Source organism: Leuciscus leuciscus (genome assembly GCF_965113295.1).
Source record: "Leuciscus leuciscus genome assembly, chromosome: 2".
NCBI lineage: Eukaryota > Metazoa > Chordata > Actinopteri > Cypriniformes > Leuciscidae > Leuciscus > Leuciscus leuciscus.
Window position 1 is genome coordinate 45,867,809 of NC_138726.1, and position 12,908 is coordinate 45,880,716.

The 12,908-nt window shown below is 38.7% G+C and overlaps 2 protein-coding genes across 5 annotated transcripts in view; both read right to left on the reverse strand.

Annotated features, from left to right (window-relative positions):
* The window catches only part of LOC309487096 (actin-binding protein WASF3), a 34,736-nt gene extending 26,020 nt beyond the window's left edge, over positions 1–8,716 (reverse strand). For all 4 annotated transcript variants that reach the window (XM_082154637.1, XM_082154636.1, XM_082154634.1 and 1 more), the window contains exon 1: positions 8,487–8,716. The gene's annotated coding sequence lies outside the window, so the exon portion shown is untranslated. The remainder of the gene's footprint in view (positions 1–8,486) is intronic.
* Positions 8,717–9,835: 1,119 nt separating this feature from the next.
* Positions 9,836–12,908, reverse strand: part of htr2cl1 (5-hydroxytryptamine (serotonin) receptor 2C, G protein-coupled-like 1) — a 100,610-nt gene continuing 97,537 nt past the window's right edge. Inside the window, exon 5 of the mRNA XM_082149232.1 lies at positions 9,836–12,225. Coding sequence (XP_082005358.1) covers positions 11,267–12,225 — 959 coding nt within the window. The 3' untranslated portion in view covers positions 9,836–11,266. The remainder of the gene's footprint in view (positions 12,226–12,908) is intronic.

The following is a 12,908-nucleotide window of genomic DNA, read 5'->3' on the forward strand; positions in this document are numbered from 1 at the left end:
ACAAGTAAACAGTCAGTAATAAAATATAAATAAACTATAATTGGGTAGTTGACGTGACGTGGCTTTTTCACCATCACAGAAGATAAAAAATAATTTATTTCACATTTTCATCATTTAGAATACTATAAATGGTTCAACATTTTCTTGTTTTACATGAATTTGTTGTTTAAATACCCGAGTTATTTTTTATTTTTTTACAACTTTGAGCCAAATCTCAAAATCGTCCTATGGTGTGACGGTAGACAACATTATTTCATAAATATTAACTTTTATAAATAAAGAAAATAATGTTTAAACATCTTAATGAACACTCCTGGCATAATTGTGCAAGTGTCTATTTCACTAAGTGGCCATCACTTTTCCTATACATACATTTCTAAAAGTGTAGGAATTTAATAAAGTTTGTCACAGAAAAAAATGTACTTTGGTGTTATGCAATAACCTGATATTAAGTTGGGCAATATCATGGACAACTAAATTTAGTTGAAAGGCCCCATTCAAGGTCATGTGACTGAAGACCCCTATGAAGCCCATGAGCAGTGCACATGGCAAGTATTTCTCTCAGAATTGTTCAAATATTTAACTATGTTTTCAGACCACTGAAATTGTTAAGTTTTTTTGTCCTTTAGTGTGACACTCCTAAATATAATTTTTTAATTAAAATTTGTATTTTTAACAGCAAGACTATGTAATATTATGCAAATGTATCATGCCAATTGCTAATAACAGTTCAGCTAGTTAGCATGGTTATTAACTGCCACAAAAGCTCAAATGTCCTTTGGTGTGACAGAAAATGTCACTGGAAATGTCCTTTGGTGTGACACTTTGGCCTGTCACACCATAGGACACAGATGTCACACCATAGGACAAGACCTCCTTAAGAAGCTTTTAAGACGAATATATAAAGTTTCAACAAAAAAAACTATGTCCTCCTTTATTATTGTTACAATAAACACTATATATTCGGACTCTTTTTATGCAATGACTATCTTTGTCCTTTAGTGTGACGTTTTGTCCTATGGTGTGACAAACATAAAACAACAGAAAAATATACTTATTTTAAAATATCTTTAAAAAAAAAGAGTCAAGTTTGGCATTAGGGGAGTTACAATAATATCTCCTCTTAAATGGGTACAATTTCAAACAGTTTTGTAAGTTTGGCAAAAAAGTTTTATTGACATTCGTAGGGAAAAGTTTATCAGGTTCATCTATCCATGGTGAAAATGATTCTAATTAGTACTTTCATGTAAAATAAATATCACTTTAAGAAAATAATGTTTTAATAATGTTAACAATTCTGTCTCAAGTATTTTTTATGTTATTTAATATAATTTCTTAGTACTTTTTAAATGTCACACCATAGGACACATTTACAGTACTGTTGAGTGAAAAAAATATGTGAAGTCATTGACAAAATGAGTGACCACTACTATTTTCTGAAACTGCAGTTTTCATACTCCATAAATATATGTATTTTTTCTTAAAAAGTTATGTTTTCCAAAAAAAGTACTTTTTCTTGGCCATTTGTCAACTACCCAATTACAAACGATAATGCAAATATGGTACAACAGAATAAAGATAAATGAAATCAAAGGTGCTTTAAGATTTTGGGGAATCTCTAACAGTAGTATTAAGGTAAGAAATACTACAGAATTTGAATAAAGTAATTTAATGTAAAATAAAACTGAATAAAAGTCTTTATTATAAATATTAAATACAGATTAATCAAATTAAAGTTACAAAGGTTATTCAGTCAAGAGCAGTTGATTTATCTTTTCTTTTGTTGTTTAATAATATAATTAGCAGACTGCAGCAGGTTTATTAGACTGCTGTCACTTTAAGAGCGAATGCACGCATCTATTGTTACACATGCGTTTTCTTTCTCAACTGTAAACGTTCACTTAAAGGAGAACTTGGTAACTTTTTTAACTTAATAAAACTGTCTAGAAATCATTTGGATGGTTAAACAACCTGTTCTGGTGATATTGGTGACTTTCCCAGCTCCCCCCAGCGTTCCCAGGCGGAAAACCAACCTTGCAACTTGGGGACTACCGTCCCGGCAAGATAGAAATTGGAAGTCTCGTGAGAAGCGAGAACTAGAACGAGCGCGAAACACGAATTGCTTTACGGCAATTCGACATAAACACACACGCATGTATGATGTATTACCAGATGACCCACCTCGGTAGACATAGCTCCACACGATACAGTTGGCTTGCTCCGATCAAAACAAACGCACATGAGAAGCGGTAGAGAGGGGGAGGAGGCCACCGCAAGTGAGTTTTTACGACCTTGTTGTGAAATATACGCCCCCCCACAGCTGTAGGGGGAGCTCGTGGGGAAAACATGCGACAACAAAAGGGAAAATCAGCGAAGAAGTGACTAGAGTTCGCTAGAGTTGCCGAGTTCTGCTTTAAGACATACAAACATAACCGACTGTGTTTACGTGAATAAAATAACTCAATTTGGTACTTGCGAGCTGCAGAATGATTTAAATAATGTGCAATACCTGCAATCTCGTACTGAAATTCAGGCTCTGTAACAACAACACTATTCACCTGGAGCGAATGAAACAAGGCGGGTATGAGTGAGAAAGCGCAGCTGCTATCAGTGTATCAATAGTGCGGAAAATTTGTATTGAAACGGTTTCAGATATTTCAGTATCGATAGACTACGTATCGGAAAAACAATATTTTTGACAAGGATGCTTTCACACTTGGTTCGATTGCCTGGTCCGAACCCGAGTTTGATTGCTTAAAAATTTCGAATTTTACATGTTTGAGAGAGACGCTGATGCAAACATAACTGTACAAACATCAACAATATCAAACTTATATCGGATATCTTTTACATTTGTGACCATATACACAAAACTGACAAACACTGTCCAACATCAGACTCATTGCTGCTTCCTTTCTCTTCTCCCAGCAACAGTTTTCAGGAGGAAATTATGTTTTAAATGTCAAATCAAGAGGAGCACAAACAGCAGGTCGATCTGATGAGCAGACGTGTTTGTGCTGCTCAGATTCCAGAGCCCCCTACTCCCCTTTTCCACTGACTTCCACAATGCTCTCTGTGAGCCATGCTGATCAACCCTCAACCAAAGCCTTAAAAAATAAATAAAAAAAACCTTCAAGGAAATACGATTACATTCTGCATTCTGTTCCCTTATCCTAAATATTCAGTGCCGTTCGGAACACAGAACAAGAGTGTCATTAGTGCAGACTGAGAGGAAGTGTTGCCATGGTTTCCTTTCATGCCCCCGATTGTTGCTTGATCAAAAAAAAAGAGGAGAGAAGAGCAGAAGCCAAACACTTCGACAGACAAGAGAGTTAGACAGACAGAAAGACAGACAGAACAAAATGCACATTATTCCCTCCAAGGTCAATGACTTCCGACTAGTGTTATTTTAGTTTTATTTATATTTGACCTTCTATTGTAGTTTTTATTAATATTTTTTCATGTTTACATTTTCATGTGCTTTTGTCATTTTTATTAGTTTTGTTTTTAAATATGGTTAAATTTATTTTTATTTCAGTTTTAGTTTATTTATTTTCAGTTAAACTTACATTTATTTCAGTAAGTTGACTAAAGGCGGGCATACACTATGCGAGTACGGTTTCAATGTTACTATAGTTTCGGATAGAAAAACAAGAAAAAGTTAAAAAGACGAGTGTGCAAATGATTTGGTGAAAAGCAGAGAACAACACAGCCATTCCTTTCAACAAAAACAACAGAGTATTTGTTTGTGTGTCAGTGCATGCACACACTGTAGGGTTGTAGCCACCGCTAATATTATTCATAGATCTAGCCTATGTGATGTGGTTGTGTATGATTTAGCAATAGGGACAGCCTATACACTGGTCACATTTTTTAAACATAAACATGATAACATCGACACACTCTGCAGAGTCTGGGACAGTTTTTGGGGCCCTGGAGATGTTTTAACAGTTGAAAAAAAAAAAATGATGTTGAGATTATTATTATTATTTTTATTCAGAAATGATGCCAACCGAATATTTAGGCTCATAAGAAATGCAACATATATAGGCTACAAATGTTGGTAAAGAGCTCAAAGCGCAGGGTCCAACATTTACATTTACTCAAAACCAGGTAGGCCCTAATTCAGAATGAGGAGTCTGAAAACTGAGAATAATTTACATGTGCTGTATCCTAATGTTAAGCCATCATATAAGCTGTAGCCTAATGTTAGATGAAAAAAAGGTCCCTAAAGCCCAAACTTTAGCATTAAATAAGAGTTCATTTGTTAAACTGGGATGGGCTTGAGGGTAAGCTCTCTGTTTCTCTCCCATGAACTCTTCTCACTCCGTCACACACAATTAAATGTGCTACATTCAGCACAATCGGAACAAATCAGCCAGGACACCATGTGACCTAGCTGGAGTCCCTGTGCATGAACCCCTGGCTGGATAAGGCTTTGGAGCAAAAGGGGTCACTCCCTGGAGCCAGTGCTTTGAGGACTGCTCTGATCTGTGACCTGCTTTGTATCTGAAGTTCCAGATTTATTAGGACATGGATGGATCCCTTCATCTGTGTAAAGGGGGCAGGCAAACAGGAAAAATAAACTGGGGTGTTTGGAGAGAAGGCGGTGGGCTAACTGGAGAGTGAAATATGGCTGTGGGCTGAATGGAGATGGACGAAACCTTCAGCCCAGAGAAGACCCAAAAGAATGATTACTTCAGTTTGATATTCAAACAAAAACTTAAAGTCAGCATGAAATTAAAATGAATGCAATTTCATCTATTTTTCTTTAAAAGAATGTTGTTGTGAACGATTCACCCATGTAGGCCTACTTGTTTCTTTTCTTTTTTTTCAACTTCAATTACATAGAGATGCCCGGTTTCACATACAAGGTTTAAATTAAGTCAGGATTAGGCCTACGTTTAGGACATTTAAGTACCTTTATAAATGTGCCTTATAAAAAGATTACTGGTTTGCATCTTGAGACAAAACAAATGGCACCCACCCACTGACATATTTTAAGAAATTCCTGTTCAAGTTGCTTCCAGTTAAGCCTTGTCTGTGAAACTGAGGATAAGGAATTTAAGGACAAATTAGGAATGTGCAAAACTAAGCATTATCTAAATCAGCTAGTTGGTGCTGTCTAAATGACTAGTTGACAAGGTCCCAAACGTGCTACATAATTAGGCCGATTCAGGGTCATTGCACAAAACTTGTCCAAAAATCATAGTCCTCCCAAAAAAACAACAAAAAAAAAAAAACACATGGAAAGATTTATGGAATAAGATGCAAAAAAACAAACATTGTTCACAGCATGCAATTTGAAATCGGACAATAACCGTCTTGAAATGCATTACTGAAGACAGCATGTTTGTTACAAAATTTGTTATGCTGAGTTTTAAAAAAAAATTTTTTTTTATAAATAAATAAATTGGGTGTTTTCGATAACCAACTTGGTTGATGGACAACTAATCGACTAATCGCTTGCTTTTCACTTTAGCTTTTGAATTCGTGATCACGCATACTCTGTGTATAGGGAGCACTGGCCGCACATTATACAAGATAAGATATTTGTCAATTACAAGATATTGCGCAGGTTCTCCGCCACATCCGGTGCAATGCGGAGCCAGGCAAGTGTTTTTTGCTAGTTTCAGCGGTGAGACTCTGATTGGTTTATTTCAAGTTACACCCAACACAGACACCCATTACTCATTAAAGGGTAACTAAACCCCTGGTCAGAGCCTGACTCCACCCACCGGCAATATTTGAAAAATGCTAGAAAAGTGGGCAGACCCCAGCGGAGATAGAGGGGACGAACCGTGAGCGGGGGGGCGTGCACCTGAGACCTGCTGTCAGACTCTCTAAAATGGAGAGTGACTCACAGGGTCGTAAGACGACGTAAAGTACATGCATCTGTGATGAGTTTTATCGAGTTGATGTCAATAGCGCGCGCTCTCTGTAGGCATTTTCATATTTTGCCGCTATGTGAAAAAATCCAGCAAAATGCGCTGGCGCGTTTGTCGACCCCAGAGGATTAACATAAATTGTGATTAAAATATATATGATCACTCACATCAAGACGCTGCTGCGGTGGTGGAGTCCATGCAGGAGGAGCAGCGTTTGGCACTGCGTCGCTTTTCAGCGCGAGCTGTGTGGAGAAGCCCATTTCCACCTCTATTGGGTTGGAGAAGCAATCCCGAGTAAAATGCAGGTTTCACACTCACGGTCTTCCAGGCCAAGTGCATGCAACCACTGGCGCCTAATTTCCAAGTCTGCTGGAAAGCTATGCAGTCCAGCAGTGCTGTTGCAACCAGCAACACTACACCTACGTACCCTCCTGACCACTGTACTAAATACAGATAAATCTACGCTAGCTCAAACCAAGGGCGTGGTGAGCTCGTACCAGGGGCGTGGTGACCTGGAACCTGCTTACGTCACGTAGTACCGCTTACATCACGCAGTACCGCAAACATCCAATAGGAAAATTCAACTTCAGTAGCCACCGTTCAACCTGAAGAGGGCAGCACTCAGACGTTTTTACACCATATATTGTAGAATTAAAACACTTTATACCCAAATGTCAAAAAAGTTACTCGAATCAATGAACAGCACTAATAAAGCTCCATTCTTACAGATCATTAACTAAAAAAAGTTGGTTTAGGGTTTAGTTACCCTTTAAGAGAATAGGGAAAACCCTTTTAGACCATGCGCCGGGCACACCGACCATTTTTCCTGTTGTTAAACTAGCAAAAGTGAACTTGCACCGTGCGCTTTAGACTTAGACTGAAGACTAAGATCGTTAAAATAGGGTCCTTTTAGTTTATAGTGTAATTGTAGTGTCCTTTGTCCAAAGTACTAAATGGTTTATATTTCTATAAAAAAGCAAAACGTCAGTGGGGGCGGTGCAGCGATGGGCAAGTAATGTAATCGGTGTACGGTCGAACACTGTTTAACACCGACTACCACAGCAAGTCTACAGCCAGACCAGCAGTCTGAGATTGATGACATTGTACAGAAGTGGATTGATTCACAACATCAATGATGACCACCGTGACACCCATGTGAAGTAACTACAACGACATAGCATCGATCATGCCCTACTGCTGCCTGAAATTACTGAGTAAGCAAGCATGCTGGTAAAACAGACTGTGCGTGTGCAATGTGCATGTCTGTGTGTTTTTGGGTTTGCTCACAAAACCGGAAACAAATGATTTAAAGAAGTACCAACTCATATTGACAACTGAAGTGAATAAAAGAGAGAAAATGAGACAGGCACTGGTTTAGTCCAGCTGTCTAGTATCCTGATATGTAGTGTGACCTAGAAAGCCCTTTTTCGATGGGCTCAAAAGACAGGCCATGCTTGCATTTTCTTTTTTTGGTGTAGGGTAACAAAAGGCAAAGGCAAAATAGCAGTAAACAGCACTTTTAAATAGGCATTGCACACAAACGCATTTGCACACAACAAAGCAGAGAGGTGGCCTGCTGTACAAATACAGGCAGTACATTTCAGCTAAACAGAAACTTGAGTTGAGACTTGACTTGTTGGACGTTAAAGACTTGTGAACATGTCCATTCAGTACATTTACCGAATTGACATCAATGCTAAAGTTCAAGTAAACAGATCCATTCCGGCTCATGACAGTCACAATCAAGGGGGGCGTTTCAAAGTTGGTGAGAACGCTAGACAGTGGACACAAATCATTTACTTGGGCTAACATGATCAAATTGACACCCTCTGAGTCTGGGGCAGTTTTTGGGGCCCTGGAGATGTTTTCACTTGTACATAACAATAATAAAAAAAATAATAATAACGTTAAGATTATTTTTTTATTTTAATAAATGATGCCAACCAAATATTTAGGCTCATAAGAAATGCAACATATATAGGCAACAAATGTTGGAAAAGAGCTCAAAGTGCAGGGTCCAACATTTACTCAAAACCAGGTAGGCCCTAATTGAGACTGAGGAGTCTGAAAACTGAGAGAATACTTGTATGAAAAGATGGACAGACTTTGGGTGGACAGAAAACAAACAAAGAAAAAATGAAGATAACCCATTATTTTTGTGTTTTATCAAAGTTATAATTATCATAGTTTTGTTATTGTAGATTAATGCAAGAAATATCACTCACGTTACACACACATACATATTCTGGAGACAGCAAGCCCTTAGGCAAACTAGATCGACCTATTATAAATTATGTAAACAAAAATATGGATGTAACAGTTATACCGTCGCAGTTCCTGTCTCAATTGACAACATATTTTATTTGTTAGTAGCACATGATTTCTAGCCAAAGCAAATAATAATAAAATGCCCACTCCATGTCACGAATATTTTCACGGTATTACATTAATCCTCGTTACAGCAATAACACACATAACAAAACACACCACAGCCTTTTTACGTGATCAAAACAGAGCACTTGCGCGCGATGTTAGCGTTAGCAGCTCAGCTTTGTCCAAGCCCATGAGAGATGCAAAACCGATTAAAAGACCGTTTACCTGTGTATATCAAGAACTGGCGCGGCGTCTCTCTGATTTCGGTCCGTATGTTTCTCTCCCACTGTATTGTTACATCGCATGCGTCGCTCAACGGCTATTATCTGCAACGGCTAATATGAATAACGGTGCGCGAGACAGGTTCAGTTGTTTGTAAATCTCGGAACGATGTGCCCAGCGTGCGCGTTTCCTTGACAGCGTCGAGTCTTCTGCTAGAGCAAGATAAATGCTGCCCTGCGCGCATGCGCAGACTCTAGCCTTGACCACCTCCCACCAAAATAAGGACCGACTGGAGCAGCAGAGAGAGAGAGAGAGAGAGAGAAAAAAAAATAGCATTTTACCTCAGAAATCTTTACAAAATAACAGTGAGGACGGTCCAATAAGACTACATTGCGTAGTTCCATTATGTACTGTTGTCTGATAAATGCCAGTTACGGTTGAACCCATTATAAGCACAAACAGGTAAAGACAAATTAATGGGCTTTTCTAAACAGAAATGTCCCCACTGCGGGGATGTTAGGAATATATTTTTGTAAATTACTGTGTAAATTCAAATTGTGGAAATTTGAGCACAGAGTAGGCCTATGCATAATTTGTTTCTTATTCCGTACATTTGTATTTCTATCAGTAGATGGCAGCACCGTTAAGTATATATATATATATATATATATATATATATATATATATATATATATATATATATATATATATATACATATAATAGCCTACATATAATACATATTTATTCCAAAGACGTACATTTTCTGTAAAATATTTTAGAAGTAAACATGTATATAATATTTATAAATGAATATACACATATACCAAGGCAATACTTGTATTTAAGCACAATTTTGATTAACTTTACGTCATCGTGTGGCTTTTAATTTTACAACCTGTGTTATTGTCAGCAGTTTACACCAAACTCATTTTAAGAGTTTATAAAAGAGGTATTAACATTATATAATTTACTGACATTAATTCCATGCTAGTTCATAGTACTTAAACTGTGTGTATAAGATAAATCGTTTTTTTCTAGTCGGAGGTAAAATATCTAAACAGTTGGCTTATAGATGTCATTTCCACCAAACGATTTTAAATATGTAATTGTGTTTAAGATGTAAAGATGTCCCGCCCACTGATGCGCTGTCCATGGTCCTGGAATCTATTTGATTCCATTGTAGGTAGATGTACCCAAACTCTTGAAGATATGTGTAGCCTACATCTACAAAACTTTACAAACACAATGACAACCACAGTGAGGTGTACTGCAGAATGAATGATAATAGTTTTTTTTTATTAAATAAATAGCAGCTTCACCAAATGATAACAATGTGAGGATGTTTAAAAAAAAAAAAAAAAAAAAAAAAAAAAAAGATAAAAAGAGGATCTGGTAAAACATTTACAGGCTATGGTATAAACATGGGAGTTTGAACAAGGGCAGGTGATACAGGAGAAATTCTAAGGTTCTACACAGGAAAACAGCAAAAATGTACAGCTTTATACATTATATGTCCCTAGACTGAGCATTTTTGGTCTTACTGACCAATATCTGTTGTCATGGAGAGTTCATTCATAAAAAAAGTAAATTGTTTTAGTACTCTTGTCTGTTGTGCACTTTTGCTGCTTCTCTCATTCTGTCATGACCACTTGAGGCAGCACACAACTAACCTTACATTCACAGGACAGAGTGTTCCCCAGAGCTAGGGGCAAATCACTTTAATACCTGCTGAAAAAAAATCATTAAGAAGCAGTTTGGACTGGACTAAAGCTCAAACTGCATTACATTTTAGCATTAAAGATGCAAATTGAAATTCTTGATCAAAGTTTTATGTTAAGTATAGGCATCTTTGCACAACTGATTTAAGGCTGCTCAATGCCTGCTCAAAATTCTGTGTAAAGACGTAATGCTGTATAAAAGCCAGACAAAATTTTGCCTGCTCTGACCCACCTTAGCCCCAACTATAAATGTATACTATTGAAATTGCTGTGTAAATAGATGTATTCCCCCTCTGAGCAGCATTAAACAGTTTGTGTAAAGACACCGAACCACCACTTCAAAAGCGCTTCTGTGCCACCTTTCCAGTGTAAATTTGGCATATGACTTTCACCCCATTGTTCTGTTAGGTCTGGTTTGTTAAAGGTCACTGTGAGAGGTGGTTTGCAGTCCTTTCCTCTGTATTGTTAGGCCAGGAAATAAGATGTGACCCCCAACTGTATAATCGTTTTACTGCCACTCAAATAATTCAGCATATCGTACTGGAGGTGTTTACAAGTTACACAAACAATTATCTGACTTGCAAATGTATTTATCATCTATATTGTAATGCAACTAGCTTGGATGACACAGTTACTCTTTTTTGGATTCACACTAGGTCTGTTTGTAATTATTCAACTGACCACATGAGGATGCTATGACTCTATCTTACACGAACTGCTGTCTCATAATGTCCAGTGCTGCTTTAGTAAGAGACCGGGTGCTCATGCAGTACTTAATGGCATTCAAACATCTGAACCTGTTAACACACACGCACGCACGCACGCACGCACACACACACACACACACACACACACACACGCACGCACGCACACATTACATTACATCTCCCTTTTCCAACCTTGGTCAGATTATTGTTTCTGTAGCTAACTCAGCATACATTCTATGCTGTGATACAGTCGATGAGAGTTACAAGTTCTTGTAAGTATGACATCTCTAGATCTAAGCATCACTTGGAGCTCTGTCACACCTGTCCTATTTTTCACATCAAACTAAAAGATATTTTTCAGACACTGCTGGTGTGTTCTGTGTGACTGTGACCGCTGCTGATGGAGAGCTCTGATATTCCCAGTTTCAGCTCCAGTCCGGGGTCAGTGTCCATGTCATGGGGCTCCAGATTTCGGATTCCATTCCCGTTCCCATTGCGACAGTTACTGTTCCCGTCAATCGAAACTTTTTCGCAGATCACGATAGGCGTGACAGCATGGGATGGACAAGGAACGTGTATAGTGATGGGTTTAAGCCCCACCTGTTTGTACTGGCAGTGCAAGTAGCTTGAAAATGCCCTTCGGTAGGTCTTGTTAAACAAAGTGTACACTAAAGGGTTGACACCTGATGAGATGTAACCCACCCAAACGAACACATTGAGCAGTTCCATGAGCAGAGGCTCGTTACAGGCTCCACGGCAGAGGACATATAGAACGTTAGTGATGAAAAAGGGACACCACATGAAAAGGAAGAGGAAGAACACTACACCCAACACTTTGGATGCTCGCCGCTCGTTCTTGATGGCCTGCATCATGCCTCGCCGCCCGCGGGCTCCACCCGGGTCCCGTCCAGCGGGCGAATTCATTTGAGACGGCGCTTCTGAACTTGGGATTATTGAAATGGTGTCAGGGGGCACGGTCAGACCGAGCGCGTTTCCATCGCTGTTGCTGATCCGTAGACAGTTCAGACTGCTGCGACGTGATGGAGCCGACGACGGCTCCAACTGGGAAGTGGGTGGAGCTGGAGGCTGCAATGGCTGCTGAGAAGAGGCTTTGCCCTCGTAGAGGAAGACTGTGGCCTGACGCTGAAGTGCTTGGACAGTAAGACAATACGTGACCACCATGATGACCAGAGGAATGAAGAAAGCAACAAAAGAGCCAACCAGTATGAAACGTTCCTCGTTCAGAGCACAGTTGTCGTTTATAAGGACCTTATCTCTGTTGCGCAGTCCGATCACTGGGATAGGCATTGAGATACCTGGAGTTGGGGAAAAGTAAGAGAGAGAATATTAAACAAATATACGTAAAAAAAACACCAAAGAAACAGTCTGACTAACAAAGTCTGAGACAGATGCTGGAGACAAGAGCCCAACGGGCTCAGCGAATTCTGAGACAAATCTTCTCTCTTATCCGACTAGATCAGTATTCCTGATGGTTGAGAGAGAGAACATTTTATTTAATTAGAGCAGATGAATGAGACTGTCAAAGCAGATAGAAACCTTAATGCTGTTTTGGATCCAGATAAGAATCAAATAAACATTGGGCTCACGTTCAAACAAGAGAGAGGTTAGATGTGTGAACTCTCTGTCGTCTGCACTGTCATTACTAAGTCTTTAGCAAATAAGACAAGAACCTTCTATGGAGAAAAGAGATGAACAGGAGACAAAGAGAAACATAAAAGGAACTCTAGAGGGCGCTAATGCAAAAGCATGCCAATCCTTTAGCATTCCACACACAATGACAGGCTGTGGTTTACTTTATTGAACCGTAGGTGGTGGTCTTCACTACAAGTATGCGATAACCAGACCACAAACATTCAATTAATCTAAGCCACTCTGAATTTAGAGGAGCTGCTCTTGTGATGGAGAAAATCACCACAATCACCAAACCGGTGCTTGTTTATATAATGTCATTTCAAATCATTTTCATTGTTGCTGATCT